Source organism: Berghia stephanieae, chromosome 5 (assembly GCF_034508935.2).
Source record: "Berghia stephanieae isolate SIO BIC M18660-M18661 chromosome 5, UCSD_Bste_1.3, whole genome shotgun sequence".
In the NCBI taxonomy this organism is placed as follows: Eukaryota; Metazoa; Mollusca; class Gastropoda; order Nudibranchia; family Aeolidiidae; genus Berghia; species Berghia stephanieae.
Window position 1 is genome coordinate 66,080,963 of NC_088364.1, and position 26,814 is coordinate 66,107,776.

At 37.7% G+C, this 26,814-nt stretch overlaps 1 protein-coding gene across 1 annotated transcript in view; it reads right to left on the reverse strand.

The window, feature by feature from the left end:
* The window catches only part of LOC144973996 (tubulin alpha-1 chain-like), a 25,421-nt gene extending 317 nt beyond the window's left edge, over positions 1-25,104 (reverse strand). The window contains exons 1-4 of the mRNA XM_078916885.1: positions 24,909-25,104; positions 13,312-13,534; positions 2,854-3,155; positions 769-1,015 (exon numbers count right to left, since the gene is read on the reverse strand). Of these exons, the coding sequence (XP_078773011.1) occupies positions 769-1,015; positions 2,854-3,155; positions 13,312-13,534; positions 24,909-24,911 (775 nt within the window). The 5' untranslated portion in view covers positions 24,912-25,104. The remainder of the gene's footprint in view (positions 1-768; positions 1,016-2,853; positions 3,156-13,311; positions 13,535-24,908) is intronic.
* Between the last annotated feature and the right edge of the window lie 1,710 nt (positions 25,105-26,814).

Sequence of the window (26,814 nt, forward strand, 5' to 3'; positions counted from 1 at the left end):
TAACAACAACACGGGGACTATTTTCAACATAAATCGACTGAATTGCTTAGGTGAGGTAATGCTATCTTGAATATCCAGTCGAAATGTTTTTCTGACCCCTCTGTCCACCCAGCGTTGATTAGATAGCTGGGTCTGTATGATCTAGAGGAAAGTACTTAGCGATGGACTAGCGTCCTACCCAAAGGATAGCAAGTAATTGCTATTGTCCGTATCATACTATGGAAAACATAATAAACTCCAGCTCCATGAGCCTGTTGGCTCTGAAGGATTACCTAAATCTACATGTACATGGATGCCAGCAGGCCAAAGTAGTAACAAAAATAAACTGCTAATCTCTATTCTGTTCTTTTATGTTGTGCGTGTGACTGTGTTTTTTATGTCAAATAAAAATCATGAAGAAAAACTTTAAATCCAGTCTATAATTATAATCTGTTTTTTTTTTTTTTGTTTTGTTTGTTGCTTTAGGTCTCTTCCAACACAATTGAGGTTATATGAGAGACCGCTGAAACAAAAAAACAAGCAAAAATAGTACAAATGTCAATCAAAATCATAACCTAAGATATCATAAGCTAAATTATAAATAACCAAGAACAAACAGGCATAAGATTTACAGAAAAAAAATATCCCCTGTCAAAAATACAATCACAAACCAAAGAAGCAGGATAGGCTAGTAAAGAGAAGAAGAAACGACATCACTATCGGATCGTACACCCATGCGAACATCATAGGTATACGATTCAAGGGTGATGCTCCCATCCAACCACCCGCAATTATAATCTGTGACCAAAAGCATGCTATCAAAATAATCCACACACCTCAGAGAAGCAGTGATTGAGGAGACAATTTGACCAATCAGACGGTTGAGGTTGGTGTAGGAGGGTCTTTCAATGTCAAGGTTACGCCTGCAGATGTCATAGATGGCTTCATTGTCCACCATGAAAGCACAGTCAGAATGTTCGAGGGTGGTGTGAGTAGTCAGGATGGAGTTGTAAGGTTCTACCACGGCTGTTGATATCTGTGGAATGACAAATACAGATATGTTTTTGTTTTTAAGGGTTTTACGGTGCTTGCAACACATTTAGGTCATATCAGCGCCAGTAAAAAGAAAGAAAATGGGACAGTAAAAAGTTCTAGAATTACAACTAAAGTAGCCAAGAAAAAGTAAGACAAAGGGGAACTGGGAACAAATAGGGATCAGATGTAGATTCCAAGAGCATACCATCAATGTTCTTAGTTTGAGATCACCAATACTTCTCATCTGGACACAAGCACGGCCCCCACCAAGAGGAACACACTCAAATGCTTACATTATAAATTAGAACAAATATAATAATACATAACAGAGAGATGATTTACGAGGAAAAAAATATCATCTCCCAAAACAATAACTATGCATTTGACTGTTTCCCTCCCAGCCAGGACTCCGACCAGGGCCAGGACAAAACCAAGCAATCTCATTCCAAGACAAAGACAGAATGCAAGTTGGAAAACAGATATAGGGGGATAGAAGACACAATAAGTACCTCCCTGCCCACTATGGGAGGTAGGAACCCCACCAAGACAAATACAGATAGAGGCAACTTACACATATTATTACAAGAGATAAAGTTTGAATTCAAACAAGTCCTAATAATGAAGCCTTTCAATTATATTTTACCATCAAAAACTATTTTTTAGTAATAATACAAAAATTTGGTTAAAAAAAATTAGAATTTGGTCAATTTGACTTCCCAAAAAACGTGTGTACTCAGACTAATCTGTATAAATGGCAACTCCATGAAGGCAAAAAAGTCCCCAGCAAATTGGGCAACTAAAATGATTACAGTTTATATCAATAACATCAATAAGAAAGCATTGAGTTCAAAATTAAAACAAGACTGTTTATAAGGGGTTTACAGTGCTTGCGACACATTTAGATCATATAAGCGCCAGTAAAAAGGAAGAAAATGGGTTAGAAAAAAGTTATAGAAATACAATTAAGAACCCAATAAAAAGGGAGGCAAAGGGGAATTAGTTCAAATAGGGAACAGATGTAGATTCCAAAAGCACACTATCAGTGCACTTGGTTGGAGATCACCTAAATGTCTCATCCTGACAAAAGCACGTTCCCTCATATATATCTATATCAAAACCAATACAGTGCATACCAGATGATTTACAACATAAAAAATATCTCCCAATCCCAAAACTCTTGACTATTCATTTGACTATTTCCTCCCAGCCAGAGTATCTGGCCAGGGCCAGGACAAAACCAAGTCATCTCATTCCAAGACAAAGACAGAAAACATGTTGGAAAAAAGATGTAGAGGGATAGGACACGCAGTAAGTGCTCACCATGAGAGGTCAGAACCCGCCCAGAAAACAAGACTGCAGCTATTTGAAATAAGTTGATGTTCTAGACAACCACATAACTTCTTTCTTCTTCTAGGTTCCATGCCTGGTCCAGGCTTCGGATACTGCATGAATTATCTCTCTCCATTCCTCCCTGTCTCTTGCTTTTTCAAACAGCTCTTGGATTGTTAGGTTGGTGAAGCCCTTCAGTTGGTCTATGAGTGTTTTTCTTTGTCTCCCCCACATAACTAAGATAACTAAAAAAATTGAGATTTCGACAGAGAAAAGATGATACCATAGGTATCATGTCCAGACCATACCAGACCCATTTACTGACCCAGTGGTGCTTTACAAAAAAAATGGTTACTAGCTTATAAGCATGAAAAAAAATTTTTTTTTATATAAGACAAAAAAATTTAAAAAATAAATAAGACTAAAGAAATACAAATTGAAAAATACAAAAGACATATTTATCAAAATTTGCACATGTCTTTTAAAAAAGTAATACCAAATCAGTTTTACCTGAGGAGCTGGGTAGATGGCAAATTCCAGCTTGGATTTCTTGCCGTAGTCTACAGACAGGCGTTCCAAGAGAAGAGAGGCGAAACCAGAGCCGGTGCCACCACCAAAGGAATGGAAGACGAGGAAACCCTGGAGTCCTGTGCACTGGTCTGCCAATTTCCTCATGCGATCCAGGGTGATGTCAATGTGTTCTTTGCCGACAGTGTAGTGACCACGAGCATAGTTGTTGGCAGCATCTTCCTTACCCGTGATTAGTTGTTCAGGATGGAACAGCTGGCGGTATGTGCCAGTGCGGACCTCATCTAAGAAATAAAGATACGACAGATTGGATAGAGAATGAGAAAGTACTTCTTTCATGTTTGAAATCCTCACATCTTAATCAAATCAAAAACAATAAAATTATAACATGTATCCCAGTCATTAAGCATACTCAAGAGTTGAAAATGGCACACCTGCCAACTGAAAAACTTCAGAATCAGTAAAAACACAAAATTCATCAGTAATAAATAGTAAAATTTCAGTATTACTCAACCACACAAAAGAAAAGCAGCATACGTTTTAAACATTAAATAAATTGTTGATGGCCACTTATGAGTAAGTGATCGATTTAGCTATCGTGGGTGTGAAATGAGCGGTGGCCTTTATGACTTTTACTTGTTAAAATGCAGTTACTTAAAAGAATTTTTCCTCTCTCTAGCACTGCGACCAAATTGCTGTGAAATAAAAATCTCAAATATTTCTTCCATTTCCCTAATAATTACGGACGATCTGTGAAAGTAGGCAGATATGACATGGCAACTTGAAAGTTGTCTCAAATTAAAGACTGAACCGGTGCCAAGCATTGTGTCCATGGTGAAAGTAACTGTGTGACAATTCTGAATTAAAAAACTGTTTCAAATGGTTGAAGCATCAGACCATTAAAGGACAATGTACGGGTAACCTTTTGGGTTTTATATAGCACATATTGTCACCCAACACTTGCAGTACATGCAAGGATTGGCTCTCATAAGTGCAGGCTTTTAAAAAGAATTATTATCATTGCAGCAATAAAAAGAGAAACAGCAAAACAAAGCCCTAGGGAAATAGGACAGGAATACAAAAATTATTGATGATTTTTGTAAGTTTTATCAAGATTCCTAAGATGTAATAAATTTCGATATTCATTCCGTGCATGAAGTGTTATATTGAAAATTAAAATTTAGAAGAAAAAAATTTTTAAATGAGCAAACAAAATTTCAATGTACTAAATTAACCTCAATTGAAACGACGTACTACATCAGAAAAAGTAAATGTCTCATGGTCTCCTCCAGTCCTGACCTTTGACCTAAACAAATCCAGGCCCGTTCGAGGATGATAATCCACCCAGAGAAGCACAAAAGCCTTGCCACATGAGCTTTTTAAAAATTATTTACACACACCTGGCTAAATAAAAAAAATAGAGCTGTGTGGAAAAAAAAAGACAAAAAGTTATAACGAGTTGCCTGTCCAATGAACTCATGACTTTATCTAGGAGTGCAAATCATAAAAAAACTATCAGTTCAGATTATCAAACTGGAGTAGTAAATATATCATTTGTTACACTGGTGGAATTGAGAAAAGTTCATTCACAGATAAGCTCTGAACATAATGAATCTTGGACTAGTGGGCAAAAAGTTAAGGTCTTGTTTTACCAGATTCACCAAATGCAATGAGCTACTATAGTTAATTAGTAAAAATACAGAATGGGGATTTTGATCCAATAGTGCTGATGGTGACAAAACGTAAAAAAAGGAGGAACATTTTGAACAATTGCCTATAAGCCCCACTTTTACTACATTAGCCCCCATCTGTAGAGCAATTGAGATGATAAATTATTGAAACTCTTGTTAACTTCTGAAGAGTGAAAAACTGGACTTGTATGTTCTCCCATACATCAACTTTTTAAAAGTTCTCTTCGGCTCCAAAACCGAGGCTGATGTGATATACGAGGCTGTACCAAAAGGTCATTTTCGTAACATTTTAATTTTAAAAAACAATTACGTACGTAATTCAAGGATTCTAGAAATAACCCCTAGCTTTCACCAGTTTCTGTGTTTAATAGCTTATGGCCACAACAAAAAAGTTGCTGGCATAAAAATAGCTGGAATAGCTCAACAACAAAATGATGAAAAAAAAATATGAACAAAGTTCACATTGTTATAGGGCCATTCCATGTCAAGTGGACCAAATTTTCGGAAATTGGGAACCACACCCCTTTTGATTTTCCTCAAACTTGGCTCAATTGAAGATACTTATGAGACATTAAAAAAAACCAAATTTTCAGTTCAGAATATGGATATTTGAATTTTTTACAATTTTTTTAAATGTTGTCTCAAAACGTGTCAAAATCAAATTTGCTTGTGGGTCCATATTTGAGAGTCTATAAAGTTTTTATTAATCAAGTTATCTCTCTCAAATTTGGTAATCCTGTTGTGGGGAAGATTTTATGTCACTGATTATTGTGATAGGTTTGTTGTGTTGTTGTTGTTGTAAGTGTTTTGTTATGGTATGACTGTCGTGTCTTGATCAGGCTGTTGTGAGTAATCTTCATGTTGTGTTTGTTCACTGTCTCCCGCGTAAACGTGACGTCATCGTATCTATTCTATAAAAGCTCTCGACACCCTTCATTCTTTCTCTCGACTATCTACAGCCTTATTTGAAACAGACATATCAACTATCTTCGCCCATCGTTGTATCTGCTAAGATCCGATCCGCCATACTTTTGGTATGTTATAAAAATCAGGCTAGACCGGGACGATTCCCGAAGTGCTCTAGAGCAGTTTTTAACCGCCCATATATGTCCTTTACATATATGGAGAACGCCCACTTCGGTGGAGACTTTTTCTAAACTTTTTCCTTATTTTTTACATCGTGAACGAGATTGGGAAATCTGTTCACGACACTGTACAACTTTTAGCACAGGCTACAATTATTTAAAGAAAAATGAAAATATTTATCAACTTTTGGAGTTATCTGCCCTTGAATATGGCTCCCCATGCTGTTCGGCAAAAAAAATGAATTTTTTCAATATTTTTTTTCATGACTTTAATCTTTCATTTGTGACCCTCCGCCTCGAAACGGTATTAAGTCGGATTTTTCAATTTTGGGTTTTTGGTACCCAATCACAGCTTATTTTATGCTTTAAAATTTGATACCAAATTTATACAATTCTGATTATCTATTGTCGAGATATGACCGTTTGAAGTAGGGAGAGTGTGAAAACCAAGTTTTAAGAAAATCGACTTTGAAGTGAGGCACCGTTTTCACGCACAGTTAAATCAATGGACAAAGATAACTCCTTAGATACGGACATCGAAAATTTGACGAGAATAGTGAAATTTGGCATGAGCTTAGCTTATACATTTAATAATGTACATACAGATTTTTGAAACAATCCAATTATTACTTTTGTAGTTATTCATTATTATGTAAGATGTTCTTAAAACAAATAAAACACTGGGGGGAAAAAACGCCGACAATTGCTCACTTTTTCAAGAATTTTTGATATTTAAATAAAGAATCAATGAAATAAGAATTAATGTTAAATTTTTGTCTTATTTAATAGAGAAAATACGATTTCAAAATGCCAAAAGTTAAAGAAGGGTTTATAATTTGAAAGTACAGTTTTGAAACTACGTGAAGCCGGGTGGGCAGGGAAAGAATTATCAAGAAAGAGGATTAGAGAGGAAGAGAGAGAATGAGAGAGTAAAATACACACACACACACACACAAAACAGACACACTGAGAGAGAGAGAGAGAGAGAGAGAGAGAGAGAGAGAGAGAGAGAGAGAGAGAGAGAGAGAGAGAGAGAGAGAGAGAGAGAGAGAGAAAGAGGAGCGAGAGGGGGAGGGGAGAGAGAGACTGCTTGGGAAATATAATAAAGATTGAAACCTGTATAAGTGTATGTGTGTGTGTGTGTGTGTGTGTATGAATGTGTGAAAGAAACAAAAGGGAGACGGAGAGAGTGAGGTAGACCTGAAGAAAGGGATGGAGGCGGAGCAAAGAATTGTAGGGATAGTTTAAAGAAAGCATTTTGTTACAAAGTAAGTCATAGTCAATCAACTGGAAACATATTGACCAATGAGATTGCAATTAAAGAAATGGGCTGCATTGTTTCCATTTTGAGTCAGATGACAGCTTGAGGAGGAGGGGTGGGGCTTATTGTGTAGTGACTTACATGAAAACATGTTATTGAATCTCTCAAGTTTTCCTTAGCGTTCCACCACATTGTTCATTGTCTAAAAAGAACCCCCCCCCCCCCCCCCCCCCCCCCCCCCTTTCTTTCAGTATACAAAGAAATCACAAAACGAACATCCATCTCTCTCTCTCTCTCTCTCTCTCCCCTTCATCTATCCATCTATCTATCCATCTATCCATCTATCCGTCCGTCCGTCCGTCCGTCCGTCCGTCCATCCGTCCATCCATCCATCCATCCATCCATCCATCCATCCATCCATCCATCTATCTATCTGTCAGTCTGTGTGTTTATCTATCCATTTCATTTTTTAGTTACAGTTCATTAATTGTTGAAGGCTCTATCTATTATTCTGATTTTGTACTTAAAATTAAATGTTTATCCTAAAACAATCTCTGTAAGTGTAAGATTAGGCAACTGTTGTCCTATTAAGTCTTAGCATATCATATAATTTCATGAATAATTAAAGAGGGACAAAGGAGGACCTCCACCTCAATCATTACCCAATATAGCGAGACAAAGATAAAAAAGCACGTGGTGTGTATCAAAATGCATAAACACACACGTATGTAACACGCATGCTGACGTCATGAAGCATCGCTCGAGCATTATGGCCTACAGCCACAGCGGATGTGATGAGCGTTGACCAATCAGAATCATTCATTGTAAGGTTGTCAGGGAAAAACCTAGACTTGTTTACAGTTTTTAAAGTTCATTATTGGTTGAAGCATGAAATTGTGGAAACAGTCATGCTTTCTATGAGATAGATAAAGACACGCCCTTTGCTGTGATATCTTACATCTTATTGGTGGAGAAAAAGACTCGGAATTACTAAGCTTTGGAAAGGGTGGCTCTCTGAGAGAAAGTCAACTCTCGTTTTGAATGTGTCACTGATAGTTGCATTTTTGAACTTCAAATTTATATAACTTATCGTCAATGTTTATGTTGAATTATTATGTTTTCATGTAGAAAAATGATTGTAGTTTCTGAAACGACCAAAAACTGAAATTTGATCATTTTGACCATTTCCACTTTAAAACCGGTTTTCTTCGTTTTCCAAATCCCGACTTAATACCGGTTCGAGGCGGAGGGTCACATTTTTGGTCATTGATGATTTGTATCTCAATAAATAACATATAGTCCAACATAATATAGCAAAAATATGGGTCTGGTACTATAATTTTGTGAACAATAACGCATAGCGTAATGCGTCGTGCACCAAAATCGCAAATTTGTGTCAACTTCAAGGCTCAAAACGGTCAAAGATGTCGGCTGGGATTTTTTTCAAAATCCAATATATTGTGCAGATACACTATTTCTATAATCAGATGGAAGCTTTCCTTGTATTTTGAGGTGCTTCATGGTAAAAATCACCTGCAAAGAGCCTAAGTATCTCAACTTTAAGTTACAAAGCGGCATAACTCAATAAATTATTTAAACCCCCAAAATCGACTTATATTACACTTCACAGATAACAAACAAAGCTTAAAATGTTTGGCTTCTAACAAACTCTTAAAAGCAAATAAATTCAATGCTTTCAGTTTATTTATTTTTGAAAAAAAAAGTGCAAAATAATGAATTAACAGTTCACTAATTGTAGACTACACACTCATTCAGAAATATCAGGGTGGCATGAATAAAAAAAAAATATCCAGCTCCTTTAGATTTATCACTTTGTGTGTTGGAATGTTCTCCCATTAAAAAAAGTGAGAAAGTTCAAGAAGGAGAAAGGACTTTTTGCCGAACCCGATTCTAAAAGAGGTAAAAGAATAGTAGATGAGATTAAAGTAAAGGTAATTGAATTTTTATAACAACAATGAATATTTGCGGCTGTGTCCTGGAAAGAAAGACTGTGTTTCAGTAACAATTGATGGGGAAAAAACTGAAGTGCAAGAGCGTGTGATACTTGTTAATTTGAATGAACTGCATGCTGAAGTTTTTAAAAAGTACCTACCCTCGATATGATATTGGTTTGTCAAAATTATGTGAATTTAGACCCGATGGTGCATTTCAATGGGACCATAAAGAACGCATTCAGTTTGTGTTTGGGAAATGCATCAAAATTCCAACTTAATCATATATAGCTGTACCTAGGGATAAATTCACTAATCTGAATAACTAAATAAAACAGTGTGTAATATTGAAAATCCAGAATGTACGCTTCGTCGTCGTGAAACATGTGCAACAGACAATCTGAAAGCATTTCTTTCATTTTGTGGCCAATATAGATGTTGTGACTGTCAAGATGCATTAATTTGATTAGAACATCAGAATTTTCCTCAGAGGAATAATATAAGTTACTACAGTTACTATATTCCACTTTCATTCCTGATCATAAATCGCTGTAGCATACATCCTTACTTAAAAAGAAATATGGTTAACATCCTCACTCATATTCATATCAAGAAATGAATTGCTAGTGCCATGATCCACAAAAATTCTACTAAAAGATAGTTTTTAAATTGATATTGGTCAAAAACAACACTGGTGACTCTGTGTTCCAAGAATTCCCTGTTAGCTTCCACGTCTTTAGAAGTCTCATATGCAAATCTGATGCCATGTATGTCGCTAGAGCACCATTCATAAAGTTGTTTTGGGCATAAGATCTGGTTGTCATATAAAGCTTGTAGACTTGTTCAAAGTGCTAACTGTCTCACAGTTCTAATTCCATCACAAGGCGATTTTCCCATGGATTGTTGCAAAAAAAAAAAAAAAAGTGACATTCCGCATGCAAGCCAAAATCTTCATGATGACATTATTTTGAAAATTGTTATAGTTTATATATTGTGATGCTGCTCCATCACTGAAGTAAATCACTTTATTTTTATGCTAGGGAGAGATGACATCAAACGTCCCACCATCTGTCTCATAATTGTGTGCACTAGTGCAATGTCATGTATAAATAGTCACTAGCGATAAAAATACTAATATGATTTAATTTTCCATTCTCCCAGTAATACAACAAAATTGATGAGACGTCAATTGTGTATTGTCTCAATGATGCCCCTGGACAGTATCTTGAATGATAAAAGAATAACTTACAGCAAAACATAATAGAACTATGGCTATAGTATTATCACTCAGGGTGTCTTTCACATGGTTTAGACATGCAGCTTGAGACTGTTAATAAAACAATGTGGTCTAATGTTATGAATTGTTTTGCAGATTTTTTCAGTAATATTTTCAACAGTATCTTCCAGTATTAATAAAGTAGCTGTCAGTATGCACCACTGCTTGATGTAAGCATATCACAGAGATCAAGATCATTTTGAGAAAAGAGATTATTAAGAAATGCTTTCAGATAGTCTGTTCCAGGACATTTTTCACAACAATTACTATACATTCTGGATTTTCAATATTACACACTATTTTACTTATTTTATTTATTCAGATTAGTTAAATTTATTCAAAGGAACAGCTAATATGATTAGTTTTGAATTTTGATGCATTTCACTAACAAAAGCTGAATGCATTCCTTTTGGTCCTACAGTAATATACCATTTGGGCCTGAGTTCACAGAATTTTGATAAGCCAATATTACATTGAGTTATTGGGGGCACTTTTTACAAGGTTGCGCATGTAGTTCATTCAATTTAACTTGTATCATACGCTTTTGCACTTCAGTTTTTTCTTCATTAATTGTGACTGAAACAAGTCTTTCTTTCCAGGAAACAGCCGGAGATATTCATTGTTGTTATAAAAATTCAATTACCTTTTCTTTAATCTCATCTGTTATTCTTTTACCTATTTTAGAGTCAGGTTCGGCAAAAAGTCCCTTCTTCTTTAATGTTATCTCTTTTTTACAAGCTATTTTTAACTGGAGAACATTCCAGCACACAATATGATAAACCTAAAGGAGCTGGATAATGTTTTTCCCATTCATGCCACCCTGATATTTCTGAATGAGTGTGTAGTCTACAATTAGTGAACTGTTAATGCATTATTTCGCACTTTTTTCAAAAATAAATAAACTGCAAGCATTGAAGTTATTAGCTTTTAAGAGTTTGTTAGAAGCCAAACAATTTAAGCTTTGTTTGTTATCTGTGAAGTGTAATATAAGTCGATTTTGGGGGTTTAAATAATTTATTGAGTTATGCCCCTTTGTAACTTAAAGTTGAGATACTTAGGTTCTTTGCAGGTGATTTTTACCATGAAGCACCTCAAAATACAAGGAAAGCTTCCATGTGCTTATAGAAATAGTGTATCTGCACAATATATCAAATTTTGAAAAAAATCCCAGCCGACATCTTTGACCGTTTTGAGCCTTGAAGTTGACACATTTGTGATTTTGGTGCACGTCTCACTACGCTATGCGTTATTGTTCGCAAAATTATAGTACCAGACCCATATTTTTGCTATATTATATTGGACCATATGTTATTTATTGCAGGGCTGGCGAGTCGGAGTCGGTAGGAGTCGGTTGTTTGAGGGTGGAGTCGGAGTCGGTTTTAGAAGTCCCGACTCTGACTCCTTACCACTTTCGCAGACATTGCATTTTTATGGGTGTGTTTTTTTTTACGAAACCTGCCGAATCCCGACAAAGTTATGGGAAGTAGGTGGCAGTGAACCTAGAACTCAGGGAAGTGTGCACCATTGGGGAGTGAACCTGGGACTGGGTTTCGGCGGGTTTCGTAAAAAAGAACTAGTGCTTTTTTGCGAAACCCGCCGAAACCCGACCATATCCAGCAAAGTTATGGGAAGTAGACAACTGTGGGGAGTGAACCCGAGACTCAGGGAAGTGTACACCAGTCGGGAGTGAACCTGAGACTAAGGTTATCGGCCAGTTTCGTAAAAAAGAATTAGTGCTTTATTACGAAACCCGACAATATCCGGCAAAGTTATGGGAGTTTGGCAACAGTGGGGGGTGATCCTGGGAGTCAGGGAATTGCACACCAGTGAGGAGTTAACCTGGGACTGTGGGAGATGGATAACTGTGGGTATCCGAGCCGAACTATAGGAGTTTGGTACCAGAGGATAATGAACCTGACACTATAGAAGGTGGGCGCCAGTGGGGAGTGAACCTGGGATTCAGGGAATTACACACCAGTGGGGATTTAACCTGGGAATATGTAAAAAAGGATATCAGTGGGAAATAAACCTGGGACTAAAGGAGATGGATACCATTGAAATTTGAAGCCGGGTATGAGAGTTTGGTACCAGAGGAGAATGAACCTGACACTATAGGGGGTGGGCGCCAGTGGGGAGTGAACCTGGGACTATGTAAAAAGGATATCAGTAGGAAATAAATCTGGGACTAAAGGGAGATGGATACCATTGGGAGTTGGGTACCAGGGGAGAGAGAAACCTGACACTATAGGAGGCGGGCGCCAGTGGGGAGTGAACCTGGGACTATGTAAACAGGATATTAGTGGGAAATAAACCTGGGACTAAAGGGAATGGATACCATTGAAAGTTGAAGCCGGATATGAGAGTTTGGTACCCGAGGAGAATGAACCCGACACAATAGGAGGTGGGCGTCAGTGGGGAGTGAACCTGGGACTATGTAAACAGGATATCAGTGTTTTTTTTGTTTGTTGCTGTAGAACTCTTCCAACACAATTGAGGTTATATGAGAGACCGCTGAAACAAAAAAAACAAGCAATCTAACAAAAATAGTACAAATGTAAATCAAAATCATAACCTAAAGATATCATAAGCTAAACTATAAATAACCAAGAACAAACAGGCAGAAGATTTACAGAAAAAAAAAAAAATCCCCTGTCAAAAATACAATCACTATCGGATCGTACACCCATGCGAACATCATAGGTATATGATTCAAGGGTGATGCTCCCATCCAACCACCCGTATGGTCCTATACACTAAGATATTCTAACAGTTCTTCAGGCCCCAGACCCTGTATTTATACATTTCTTTTCATCATTCATCCCCGGGGACACGGGTGCCACTGAAAATTAGGCTGCCTGGATAAAAAAAACAAAAATCCGGGCTCCAACAACAGTCAAAAGGACACTGGTTCGCAGTCAATAACCCCCACCCCCCAAATCAAAATTACAAAATAATAAGACATCACCTACATACATTTTGAAGGGACTAATTATACATCAAATGTGTTTTTTGGTTGACCATAAATGATAACCAAAAAAACTTACTACGCACACACGCCTGGAAACATGAATATATGCTGTCACTTTAAAAATGGCTTAATATTGGTATCATTTTGAAATGATATAATAGCAGCAGTTTGAAATAGAAATGTAAAAAAAAACAAAAAGTTTCTCACCTACGACAGATGGTTCCAAATCAACAAAGACAGCCCTTGGGACGTGTTTTCCTGCCCCAGTCTCACTGAAAAATGTGTTAAAGGAGTCATCGCCACCTCCAATTGTTTTGTCAGAAGGCATCTGGCCGTCTGGCTGGATTCCATGCTCCAAACAATACAATTCCCAGCATGCATTACCAATCTGGACACCAGCTTGGCCAATATGGATAGAGATGCACTCACGCTGTGGGAATAGGAAAAAGTAAAAGTATGACAATACTATTCCAAACGATTTCAATGTGGCAACAATGATAGAAAGTAATCAATGCACAAGACAAATTTAAATATTCCGTTCTAACATTTTTATTCTAGATCACGAGTGCTCAAACTCAATATAAAAAGTTGCTCTTTGAGACTGGATAAATACTGGAGTTGATACACTGCGACTAACACCAGTATTATGTCGGTCTTTCCTCATAACGGTAATAGATCCTAAAGAAAAAAGAAAAATTTCCCCCTGTTAATGAATAAAAGAATTTTACTACCAACTTTTTGTTGTGATGCGGTAGAAGTTATAGTAGCAACGATGTGTTGGTGGTAGGGGTGATAATGTGGCAGGTGGTAGTAGGGGATGATGTGGTGGTGGTGATGGTAGAGATGAAGTGGTGGTGGTGATGGTAGAGATGAAGTGGTGGTGAAGGTATAATAAAGACTTGGATATGGTTGAAGTGGTGGTGGTGGTAGGGATCACGATGTAGTAGGTGTAGTATTTGTTGTGGTCGGGAGTATGATGTGGTGGTGGTTGTAGTATTATTGGTAGTTGGGATGATGTATTGATGGTTGTAGTAGTGGTGATGATAGGGATGATGATGTGGTAGTAGTTGTAGAAATGGTGGTGGTAGGGATGATGATGAAGTGGGGTTGTAAGTTGTAGAAGTAGTGGTGGTAGGGATGATGATGTGGTGGTTGGTATGATGTTGTAGTTGTAGTACGAGTATGAGTAGTAGTGGTAGGGATTATGTGATAGTAGTTGTAGCAATAGTGGTGGTAGGGATGATGATGTTGTGGGGTTGTAGTTGTAAGGATGATGCGGTGGTTGTAGTGCTGAGGGTTGGTATGATGTGGTGATGCTTGTAGGTAGTAATGATGGTGGTTGTAATAGGGATGATGATATGGTGGTGGTTGTAGTAGTGGTGCTAGGGATGATGTGGTGGCCGTTGTGTTGGAAGGGATAATGTGTGGCTATGTGGTCTAGTGGTATGGCACTCGCTTTCAGATCGGAAGGTCATGAGTTTGAGCCTCGCTCTGCGCATAGTTTAGTCCATGGAAAAGGCTCTTTACTCGCATGTTCTCACCACACTCAGGTGTAAAATGTGTACCTGGCTGTTAACAACGTTGTCTCTGTTTGAAAAAATTGTAATATCGCCTAACAGGCGTCAAGTCCATTTGAGCAAAGTGGATATTGCCCTATATAAAAGCTCAAGCTCGAAATATGAGTGTTGGTATAGATGATTATGTGGAGGTGGTGGCAGAGATGATGTGGTGGTGGTTGTAGTATTGGTGGTAGGGATGAAGATGTGGTGATGGTTGTAGTAGTTGTGATGGAGATGATGATGTGAATATGATGGTGGTTGTAGTAGTGGTATTAGTGGTAGGGATAAGTGACGGTGGTGGTAGAGTGATGTGTTGGTGGTTGTTGGTAGGGATGTGGTGGTGGTTGTAGTGGCAATACCTAGATATCGAGTCTAATTTTTATGTATAATATAATATAGCATTTTATTTTATGTGCGAAGTATTAAGTTTCTTATGACGGTGAAAAGCCTTAAAGGGCTTACTGATTTTAAATCAAGAGTTTATTAAGAAGACATTATATATCATTATGAAATTTTCAAATTATTACTTTTATATTCTGTTGTATCTGTTAATTAGTGCGGGGCGGCCCTAGGCAAGCTTAAAGACCACGGCCCTACGGTTCATGGGAAATGTGAACCGCAAGGACCGATTCGAACCGGATCTTTTTCGACATTGGCCAATCACAAGGCGTCATTGTGATCGTCAAACGATAGGATCCGGTCCTGCAGTAGATGGCTGTCAAACCGCTAAGTGTAAGTGAGAGCGGAGAAGGCGTGTTGCCTCAAAACATGAAAATAGTGCTATAACACTATCCATTAAGCATGTGTGTGTGTGTCTGCGAAGATTGATGGAGCGGGTCGGGTCAATGTTAGGGAGTGAAAGGAAAATGGATTGTTAATATTTTGTGTCTGTGACATGCTGGACCAAAAGTATGGAAAGTGGAAAGAGTTTGATTTTAATTTTAAAAAAATTTTTTTTGGTGGGGAGGGGGGTGTTGTCTCCATTCCTTTTTTCTCTTTTCGTGCGGCTATGTGGTCTTGTGGTATGACTCTCGCTTTCGGATCGGAAGGTCCTGGGTTCGAGCCTCGCTCGCGCCGAGTTTAGTCCTTGAAAGACTCTTTACTCACATCCTATCACGTACTCAGGTGTAAAATGAGTACCTGGTCGTCAACATTGTCTCTGTCGGATAAAATTGTAACATCGCCTAACAGGCATCATGTCTCGTTCTACATGTTACGTGTTGCTATTAGTCAGGGACCCGTTGTAAAGCGCTTTGCTAACATTTAGTGGATATTGCGCTATATAAAAGCTCACGTTTTTGTTTCTTTTTTAACAAAAAAAAAATTCTGTCTTTGGATAGGACGCTGTCTATCCCAAAGTACTTTTCGCCAGATCTAACAAACCCAGCTACCCATTCACTGCTGAATAGACAAGAGATCAGAAGAAAAAAAAGCTCGACTGCACCCGGGATCAATCTCTGGCCCCTTGCGTGTAAAGAGAGTGCTCTATCAACTGAGCTATCGGACCCACCAAATAATCTAATGGTGGGTTTTTAAAAATACAGACGTTATAATTGTTATTTTTGAAGAAAGCTATAGTATGTGAAACTTGTATCATTTGATTAGTTAAAACACCAAACGAAATAAAAATATTATTGTATCATCAAATGACAACAATGTGATAGAAAGGAGTGGTGACAACAGATAGCCAAAAGAAAAAAATCGGACCAGCTAGGTTCGAAACACACACACGAACACACACATACACACAACTTATAGTAGTCACATTCATTTCAAAGAATAACCCATTAGAGAAGAGGGGTGATGTCAAAATAGATCATTGTCATTGCGATCATTAGTGTGTAGTAAATTAGGAAATTTACCCTGAGTAATGGAAACGTCCAAGGCGTCTCGCGGCCCCTCTTACCCCACCACACACACAAGAGGGCGTATATGCAAGAGGGGGTTGGTGCGATTAAGTGGAATGGGTGGTTAGGCGAACGACCTAGGCAAAAGGACCGAGAAAAGGCAGTAAAGAAACTAGAATTGCTGGGATCGTGCAAATAGAAAGATAAGAAGTGAGGATAATAACGTTCGGTTCAACGGTTCGTCAGCCCGGTCCCAGCCAAGGAACCGTGGGACCGATCCTCAGTGCAGCACTACTGTTAATAGTTATGTATAAAATGTATTTTTACCGACAATAAATAATGTATTCATTCATTCAAACTTTCATATATATTGGAGGCACCCAGCGGGATGCGTAAACTGGTTGCGCAGTTGAAATGGAGGTAGAAAAACTAACAAAAGCAAGTGTGGGTAACCATCCTCTATCCTCTGTCTCCTTCCATAAAACTTATCTGCAAACAATTCACATATTTGTTGCTATTTTTAATGTAGTTACAGGTCGATGAAAGGAAAACAAACTTCCTTCGAATTACTTAAACATGGTTTAAGGCAAACTTAACCGAAACCAGCCTCTCTCGGATAATTCACTGACAGTCATTTCATCACCCCACTTATCGAAATCTATCTAGTTCTTGGGAAATATTTCATTACAGGCGAGAATCTAACAGAAAGTATGTTTTATTCATTTATCCATAAGCCATTATTATATCTACCGCTTATTCTATCGGATTTAAGATCGGCACGGTGGTAAGGAAATGTTGGGTTACGACCATAGCTCTGAGTCTAGTTTGCTATGGTCACGACATGATCAATTTGCGGTAAGACGAGGTGTGTAAGTGTGGGTTGTGGTGTTCATGTCAACTTTATATTCTTTACTTATTCTTCTGACAGTAGTTTGTAAAAAGAATTCTCTTCGCTTAAGATGGGCTGTCGAATTGGACAATGAAAAAACACCATAGGCATAGGGTGGTTTGTTATGAGAACTGATCCTATCTAGTACTAGTAGCTGAGCGAGATTCAAATTCAAGATAACAGGATCACTGAAAGAGCAGTGGTGAAATACTTCTACTACTATTCGCTTTCAAACACATAAATGCTCACTCTCATACAGACAGTCACAAACTCAACTGTTTGTTTCAATATAATTTTTAGGCTTTTCATTAAAAAGAAAAATGCAGTGTATAGGCAGATTTTTCAAGAAAAAGCATCATCCAGTCTATGGACGTGAGTGATATTTTAAAAGTTTTTGTCTAGGACTGAGAGCACAATGGTTCAAAAATTATGTTGTCAGAAAAACTTAAGAGAAAAGAAGAAAATGGATTTATTCACATCAGCAACCAGAATGCATTTTTGTAGAATTGAATTACACTTAAGTATCATATAAATATGCAGAGTGAATAGGCAATATGCCTTACAATGATCCATAAGAGAGTTATTTTTGTTTTAAAATTCAACAATACATAGATTTGATAATAATTCATTCTTAAGTTTACTACAACATAATCAGAAACAGCAGAGCATGTAATAATTCATTATGCCTTTCAGAGAATTGCCATATCCACAAATTTGCAATCATATTTCTTTAGAAAGTTATATATATGTATTTTTAGTATTGAAGAAAATAAGTAAAAAGTCGTGTTTCTCTTATGGAATGAGCGATTAAGCAGATTGTACACCTATATTTTTTAAATTGTGGCTTTGCATATATAGTGCAGAAAATGTACAGTTAATGTGTCTAAATGGGAAAGAATTTGATTTGGGATGTAATACATGAGCTGAGTTTGTGATTATCCAATGCGGGCTCAAGTGTCACTGTCTTTCTTATAAATATAATGTTTCCAATTATAATGGTTGACTAGCATTACCTTGCTTATAAATATAAAGTTTGCAATTATAATGGTTAGCTAGAAAAGATTCTGATTTGAGAAATGTACTTCTTAGGCAAAACATGCAATTAACCGATGTAGACTTAAGCACTATATAGTCTTGATTATAATCAAGTGTAGAAAGTTTGCGATTAAAATGATTTTAGATAATAAAGAATCTGATTCGAGAAATGGTACAGGGGTAGAATATGCGATAAACTGGTGCACACTTAAGCATTATGATCTTGCTTATAAAGTGCAGAAACTGCAAACAAATGGATAAAATAGAAGAGAATTCAATTCGATAAATGGAACACAAAAGCAGAATCTGCGAATACCCAATCCAGACATAAGCATCGTGGTCTAGTTTATAAAGTGCAGAAACTTTGCGCATAAATGGATAACAAAAAATCAGACCCGAAAAGTGGACCACAAAAGCAAAATTTGCGAATACCCAGTCCAGACATAAGCGTCATGGTCTTGTTTTATAAAGTGCAAAAACGTAGCGAATAAATGGATGAAATAGAAATGAATTTGATTCAAAAAGTGGAACACAAAAGCAGGATTTGCGAATACCCGGTCCAGACATAAGGGTCATGGTCTTGTTTCAATGAAACAATGCAATACAATTTTTAAAATATGTTGATTGAGTAATTAAGCTAAATATACGAAGTTTGAATAGGTAGACCGATCTGTGAAATTTTGGATAATTACCTGTTTTTATTCCCCACCATATAGATTATGTGATTAAGGTTGAATGAAATAAACTATTTAGATTATGTGATTAAGTTTATGATTGAAATAAACAATTTATCTCACTAATCAATGTTTTGCAATAACGAGGAGTGTGTGTGAACCCAAGCAAAGAAAATTATTTGAGAGAGATTTGTAACCAATAAGCAAAACAGTAAGGCCTGACCTCTTTTCTAGATTAAAATGAAGTATTATTCAGGTATTAATCATGTTTTTCAATTTGTAGTTGAATTCTAGGATGAATTCTTTATAGGTCTCATTGATTGTATGTCAGTCTTTTGGACACTGATTACTCTAATGCGGCCACAATTTACAATGTGACGGTGACAAGCCTGTAAAACGCAGAGTGGGGTACTGTTGGCTGCAAGTAATACTATGGCTTTAAAAGGAGATGTCTCCTTATTGAAATACATTCATGTGTTGGATTTGGGATTAAATTCATTTGTTCTTCAGATTTTGGGATTTTAAAATTTCATGGATTGTGATTTTCAAGACTATTAATGTCAGTAAATGCCCAAATAGATATTTATTTTTTTTCGTTTTGTTTTGAAGTATGTATTATAAGAAATATTGTACATATACACCAAAGACTACTACTTGTTTTATCATTATTCATAATTATAACAATAATAATAATAATATTAAGCGCATTCAGTGCAATCCCAATTATGGTTACCCAAATACAACTGGCACTAGAATCTGAATCCCGACTACCTTCTAAACGAATTTTTTTTGTATGGTACATACTAAATACATGTTCAATCAGTGCGGATTATGACAAAAAGGGAAAACGGAGGAAATTTATGAATGGTTTTCTTTATGTCACTAGCCCCCACTTTTAGAGCCATTGAGATGATAAATTACTCTAGCTATCTTCTGGATAGTGGGGAAACTGCACCAGGTTGTTCCACTACATTAAATCCATTAAGCCATAAAATTTGATTGAGGAAAGTGCCTTTTTTCATAGGAGGAAATTCCTCCTCTGACACAAAAATCGCGGATTTTCACGGATCCAAGGAAAACCATCAGCACTGTTCAAAATCGGGTGCAGAAAATATGCGTTTGATTTTATGAAATTAAAAAAGTAGTCCCACATTGTTCTTTAATGTTATTTGTGGTTGCATTTGCATTGAAACTTAAACATTATATTGTTACATTGTTTTAAAACTATTTCTGGTACTCGTATGGATTGTAATCAGGGCTGGCGAGTTGGAGTCGGAGTCGGTTTTAGAAGTCCCGACTAGTGCTTTTTTACGAAAACCGCCAAAACCCGACCATATCCAGCAAAGTTATGGGAAGTAGACAACTGTGGGGAGTGAACCCGAGACTCAGGGAAGTGTACACCAGTCGGGAGTGAACCTGAGACTAAGGTTATCGGCCGGTTTCGGCGGGTTTCGTAAAAAAGAATTAGTGCTTTATTACGAAACCCGCCGAAACCCGACAATATCCGGCAAAGTTATGGGAGTTTGGCAACAGTGGGGGGTGATCCTGGGAGTCAGGGAAGTGCACACCAGGACATGGATAACTGTGGGTATCCGAGCCGAACTATAGGAGTTTGGTACCAGAGGATAATGAACCTGACACTATAGAAGGTGGGCGCCAGTGGGGAGTGAACCTGGGATTCAGGGAATTACACACCAGTGGGGATTTAACCTGGGAATATGTAAAAAAGGATATCAGTGGGAAATAAACCTGGGACTAAAGGAGATGGATACCATTGAAATTTGAAGCCGGGTATGAGAGTTTGGTACCAGAGGAGAACGAACCTGACACTATAGGAGGTGGGCGCCAGTGGGGAGTGAACCTGGGACTATGTAAACAGGATATTAGTGGGAAATAAATCTGGGACTAAAGGGAGATGGATACCATTGGGAGTTGAAGCCGGATTTGGGGGTTGGGTACCAGGGGAGAGAGAAACCTGACACTATAGGAGGCGGGCGCCAGTGGGGAGTGAACCTGGGACTATGTAAAAAGGATATCAGTGGGAAATAAACCTGGGACTAAAGGGAGATGAATACCATTGAAAGTTGAAGCCGGATATGAGAGTTTGGTACTAGAGGAGAATGAAGCTGACACTATAGGTGGGCGCCAGTGGGGAGTGAACCTGGGACCTGGGACTATGTAAACAGGATATTAGTGGGAAATAAACCTGGGACTAAAGGGAGATGGATACCATTGAAAGTTGAAGCTGGATATGAGAGTTTGGTACCAGAGCAGAATGAACCTGACACAATAGGAGGTGGGCGCCAGTGGGGAGTGAACCTGGGACTATGTAAACAGGATATCAGTGGGAAATAAACCTGGGACTAAAGGGAGATGGATACCATTGAAAGTTGAAGCCGGATATGAGAGCTTGGTACCAGAGGAGAATGAACCTGGGACTATGTAAACAAGATATCAGTGGGAAATAAACCTTGGACTAAAGGGACATGGATAACATTGAAAGTTGAAGCCGAATACGAAAGTATGGTACCAGAGGAGAATGAACCTGACACAATAGGAGGTGGGCGCCAGTGGAGAGTGAACCTGGGACACAGGGAATTGCACACCAGTGGGGAGTTAACCTGGGAATATGTATAAAGGATATCAGTAGGAAATAAATCTGGGACTAAAGGGAGATGGATACCATTGGGAGTTGAAGCCGGATTTATTTCCCATTGATATCCTTTTTTAGATATTCACAGGTTAACTCCCCACTGGTGTGCAATTCCCTGATTCCCAGGGTCACTCCCCACTGGCACCCACCTTCTATAGTGTCAGGTTCACTCTCCTCTGGTACTCAACTCCCATATCCAACTATCAACTTTCTATGGTATCCATCTCCCTTTAGTCCCAGGTTTATTTCCCACTGATATCCTTTTTACACAGTCCCAGGTTCACTCCCCACTGGTGTACACCGCCCTGATTCCCAGGATCACCCCCCACTGTTGTCAAACTCCCATAACTTTGCCGGATTTCGTAATAAAGCACTAATTCTTTTTTACGAAACCCGCCGATAGCCTTAGTCTCAGGTTCACTCCCGACTGATGTACACTTCCCTGAGTCTCGGGTTCACTCCCCACAGTTGTCTACTTCCCATAACTTTGCTGGATATTGTCGCGTTTCAGCGGGTTTCGTAATAAAGCACTAATTCTTTTTCACGAAACCCGCCGAAACCGGCCGATAACCTTAGTCTCAGGTTCACTCCCGACTGATGTACACTTTCCTGAGTCTCAGGTTCACTCCCCACAGTTGTCTACTTCCCATAACGTTGCTGGATATTGTCGGGTTTCGTAAAAAAGTACTAGTTCTTTTTTACGAAACCCGCCGAAACCCAGTCCCAGGTTCACTCCCCAATGGTGTACACTTCCCTGAGTTCTAGGTTCACTCCCCACTGCCACCTACTTCCCATAACTTTGTTGGGATTCGTAAAAAAGACACACCGCATTTTTATACCATTCAATGTGTAATATTTTAGATACTAGATTCTAGATAGTATCCAGGCCTATAGAATTTGAAAAAAATTACATTGGTATTAGCTAAAGGTGAACTATGCTTCCAAAACCCCCTTTCCTCCCCAACCTTCATGCTCTCGTGCTGTACATTTAAGTTGGCATCAATGCCAATCACCCCGTACCTGACTAGAGGGAGGGGTGGGGATGCTGACTCTTCAATGTTAAAGTTAGGTTATTAGAAAGTAGGATAACCATAAGACCATAAGAAGTGACTTTATTTCAGTATAAATGGTTTCAGTTTCAATATTGTCTTAATTTCACTTTTCCTCTTTTTGTTGGTCTTAATGACAGTTTTATTCATATCTTAGTTTCAGTTTCCTTTTTGTCTAGTTTCAGTTCCTTTTTTGTCCTAGTTTCAAATATGAAGCGGCTTGTATTGTTATAATACATATACTGGGGAAAAGCTAAAAGTAGCTGCGAGTGTTGGTTGCATATTATTACCTATTAATACTATGCTTGAGGAGTCGGAGTCGGAGTCGGTTTAAAAATAACTGACTCCGCCAGCCCTGATTGTAATTATAACATTAAGTGAGTTTTTAATTATTTTTATAACGGCGTTTTATAAGTCTTTCTTGCATTCATTGCCGAGAACCTCCACTTTTCTGTTACTATTTTAAGGATCAGCTGATTTTCTTTTGCCTCCACTGTAATTTCGGACTTTTTTCAGAACGAGGCGTGGACGTGGCCTTATAGTAAAAAGTAAAAGGAACCCTAAAGGACCGTTCACAATTGATGTCAACCAAAAAGGGGAGGGGAAGGGGGTCTTCAAAAGTTGACAAGGGGGAGGGGGGTCTCCCAAAAGTTGATGTCAACCATGCTTTTAGGATAAACTACTGCGAAATATTTCCACAGCGTTTCTTGCCACCTCCTGTTCCAGTCAAAGCGTAGGATAGATTTCACTGGTCATTTCGGAAGTCTGTTTCAGGCACTCCCATTTTCAAAATTTGGAAAGCATGAAACCGTCATTCTTTGATGAACACTGTCCCTCCTTGAGCAAGAATAATCACTCAGGAGTTACAATCTTAAAAAAGAGAATGTGTCATTACACCAAGTACCATTCAACAAAAGTATGAATACTCACAAGAGAGTTTGTAGTAAGAAAGATGTGTGTGTGCCAGTGGATGAGAAAGATGAAAATGGTGGCGATGAAGAAGCAAACTTGATTTTACCACCAAATAGCAGAAATATTTTTGAGATCATAAATGATACCTTCAATATTTGAATGATGAAAAATTATGTAAATATATTGGTGTGAAGATTTTAAACATTTTTAAAAAACATACCTCAGAAATTGTTACAAATAGTTTGCTTTCAGTCATTTTAAAGTTGCACTTTTTTTAAAAAGACAAATCTATTTTTTGGTCCAAAACCTATCATATATCTTTTAATGTCTAGACGTCTAGTCAATTTTTACAAGGTTTATATAGTTTTTGTTTCTCTACATAAATGTAAGAAACGACTTGTGACTCCTCATTTAACTGCCTCGTTAGCTCAAGTGGTGGAGCGTCTGCTTGTACGCATGAGAATGTTAAAGTTGACATCAACAAGGGGGAAGGAGGGGTGGACAAAAGTTGACAAGGGGGAGGGGGGGGGGTGTCAATTTTTGCCAATATTTGGTTAATTGTGAACGGTCCCCAAGTTGGATGCAATTGGGGCTACAGTGTATCAAATGTATTAAAACTGTTTAAGTTAAGACAAAGAATAAGATGAAAATTTAATCAGACGACTCCCGCTCTAAAGTTCAAGTTTAAACTTAGAAGACCACGACATTGTAATAAACCCAATTCTCCATATGAATTGAAAATGGTTTTAGTCTCAGAAAAGTTTTGATTATCTTCATTTTATAATCGTGAAGGCGAAAATCGAGAGCAACTTAGCTTAAAATTAGACTCACAGTCCTTCACTTGACTGGCCTCGTGTGACCTCCCTACTTTTTTTTTCTACTTCCGCGTATTTTTTTTTTTTTTTAAGATTCTAAATCTCGATATCCAAGTAGCTCAATCTACCAGGTCTAGTGTATATGGCTAGAATATCACTATAACTTTACCTGCTTTAAATAACTGAAAGATTCAACAAGAGAATATCTCTTGGATGAAAAAAAAATTAAAAAGTCCTGGCCCGAGAAATTGACCTCAACTTGAACTCCATGGCCATGATGGAGTCCATCTCATCAAAATCTTCACAATATTACTCCTTTCATTATTTCTTAGATTTCGAACGATAAAATAATATGTTTTGAGACAACTTACCATTTTTTAAATTTGTTAGTCTTTTTTAAAAAGATGTAGGGTATATAATAGATTAAAAGGCAATTTTTTTCAAATTCGTGCAACTTGATGTGTCATCTTCGAGAGGCAAAAGTGAAAGTGAAATGGCGGGAGTGTCGAGTGTCGTGTCGAGCGAGTTGATCGAGGTGGCGTGAGCGAGTGTGTGATCGCAAACCCAAATTTCCCCCGAAGAAATGATTCGTTATGTCTCCTTGGCAACTAAAAGTGGTTTATGTATTTTGAACTTTACTTGTTCCTCACAAACAATAGTCTGGATAAGTCTTTAAAACAAAAACATAATAATACTCATATTATTGAATGAATTCCACATCGTATTTGTTACCAAAAACAAAACGAAAAAGAGAAAGAAATAGAAAACAACAATAAAAAAAAAAAAGCAACAAATACCAACCACCTGCGACTAAAGTTAAAATTAAAATGACCTAATTTCACATCACACGTTCTTTCTCCCTATTTTTTTATGACCCGATGAACACTATTTAATATGATGAGGCAGCTACAATAACATAACGCTAATCTTTATATTACAGGAGACCCCACTTTTTGTGCTAACGTCTCTGATTTTATATTTTTAGAGCCTATGATCACTAAAATGATCTGTGCTATTGATAAGGTGCGCTAAGCCAAAAATCTTACAACAATCACCAGCCGGATAAAACGTAGCCTACCAACAAATAAAACTGAAATCTTGACCATTTTGTTTATAGTCTGATTAATTTAGTGAGAACTACTAATGAAAAACGGATGGCTAAAAACAACAACAAAGGGCTGAGTGGCGCCAATGTCGTTCGAAGTTCAGCTCTTAGTTATTATTTTGAGACATCATGTTAGTGATTCGTTCTCAATAAATTAAATAAATCAGACTTAAGGTTACACATAGTCTCATAGTTTTGTGTGTTGGTACGTGGTATCCGGCTGGTGGATGTTGTGAGCATTTAACCTGAATGCATAACATCAATTAAAAATTCCCCACATGGAGTCATTTACCTTGCTTGAGAACACGCTCAAAATGAAAAGCGCTCACAATTCTAGAAATTTCCAATATGTTAAATTGTTCAACTCGATCACAATTTTTAGATAGATCACTTTGTGTGATCCCCGACCACCCATAGTGGGCTTTCTGTGTCTTCTATAGACAGAATGAAGTTGACGTCACTCGGGTTTTTGTTATTGTTTTTTGCCATCCACGTTTATGAGTAATTCTCACTTAATTGTATTATCCAGACTATAAAAATTCATGGTTACCCAAGAGTTTTGTGTGTTGGTGAGTTATATTTCAGGATGGCAATGTTGTGAGTTTCTTAGCCAAGCGCATACCATTTATACCCCTATAGATAGTTCGAAGATGACGTCACTCATGCCTTTGTTATTGTTTTTTGCCATCCGCGTTTATGAGTAATTCTCACAAAACCGTATTAACCTGACTATAAACGTTCATCTTTACACACAGTTTTGTGTGTTGCTCCGTTATGCTTCCAGATGGCAATGATATGAGCTTCTTTCCAAGCGCATACTATCTAGCATACTATCTATAGATAGTATGCGCTTGGCTAAGAAGCTCATAACATTGCCATCCGGAAGTATAACGGACCAACACACAAACTCTGTGTAACCATGAACTTTTATAGTCTGGTTAATACAGTTTTGTGAGAACAACTCACAAACGCGGATGGCAAAAACAATAACAAAGGCCTGAGTGACGTCATCTGCATTCTATCTATACTATGCGGTTAAACAGCTGATCGGAGTGGAAGTTTACTTCCGGGTGGCAGAAAGCAATGGAAGACAATGGCGTAGAATAGTAAAATATTAGTTTCTGTCGATAATCTTCCGTATTGTATGTAGAATTTAATAAGAAATAATGGCA